The 636-nt window shown below is 31.1% G+C and overlaps 1 protein-coding gene across 1 annotated transcript in view; it reads left to right on the top strand.

The window, feature by feature from the left end:
* The window catches only part of LOC122085222, an 8,611-nt gene that overhangs the window by 3,903 nt on the left and 4,072 nt on the right, over positions 1-636 (top strand). The window contains exon 5 of the mRNA XM_042653703.1: positions 163-258. Coding sequence (XP_042509637.1) covers positions 163-258 — 96 coding nt within the window. The remainder of the gene's footprint in view (positions 1-162; positions 259-636) is intronic.

The raw sequence follows: 636 nt of genomic DNA, 5'->3' as shown, positions 1-636 counted from the left end.
AAAGCAAAAAAAAAAAAAAAAAAAAAAAGTTAACACCATTCACATTGCAGTTGTGATGCATGACCTTCTTTTTTTTTTTAAACACATCATTATTGTTTCTTATCATTAAAATTTAGGAAATGCTCCTTCTTTTTTTTTTTTTTTCTCGCACTTTACTTGCAGGAAGATAGCATTTCTGGCTTTCATGCTAATACACATATCCCAGTTGTCATTGGATCTCAAATGCGCTATGAAACAACTGGTGATCCACTTTACAAGGTAAATGGCTCATTTGGACCGCATCTTCTCTCTTCTTGAGTTGAGTACTTCTTTTTAATTATGTCTTGGGTTGACTTTTGTTTTAATTTTTACATCATCCAACTTCAATAGTAATTTTTTTAGTTTGAAAAAAGGGATTTCATTTTTGCCTTTCTAATTTCAAGTTTCAATATGAAATTCCAGAAGACGAACATGGATTTGTAAAATACTACTTAACCTGTGTTTGAGGCCTGGGGTGCTTATTATTCTTGAGGAACTTCCTATTGTGTCTTGCTTCTGATATCTTTATGAATTTGTATTTAATTATAGAAGAATCCCTTTCCATGATAGTTGAAATGTAAATGGATTTTTTTAGTTTCTCACCATATGGTGCCATGA

The sequence above is a fragment of the Macadamia integrifolia genome, chromosome 7 (assembly GCF_013358625.1).
Source record: "Macadamia integrifolia cultivar HAES 741 chromosome 7, SCU_Mint_v3, whole genome shotgun sequence".
Classification (NCBI taxonomy): Eukaryota; Viridiplantae; Streptophyta; class Magnoliopsida; order Proteales; family Proteaceae; genus Macadamia; species Macadamia integrifolia.
The sequence above is the reverse complement of the archived record's forward strand: the minus strand, read 5'-3'. Positions and strand labels throughout refer to the sequence as shown.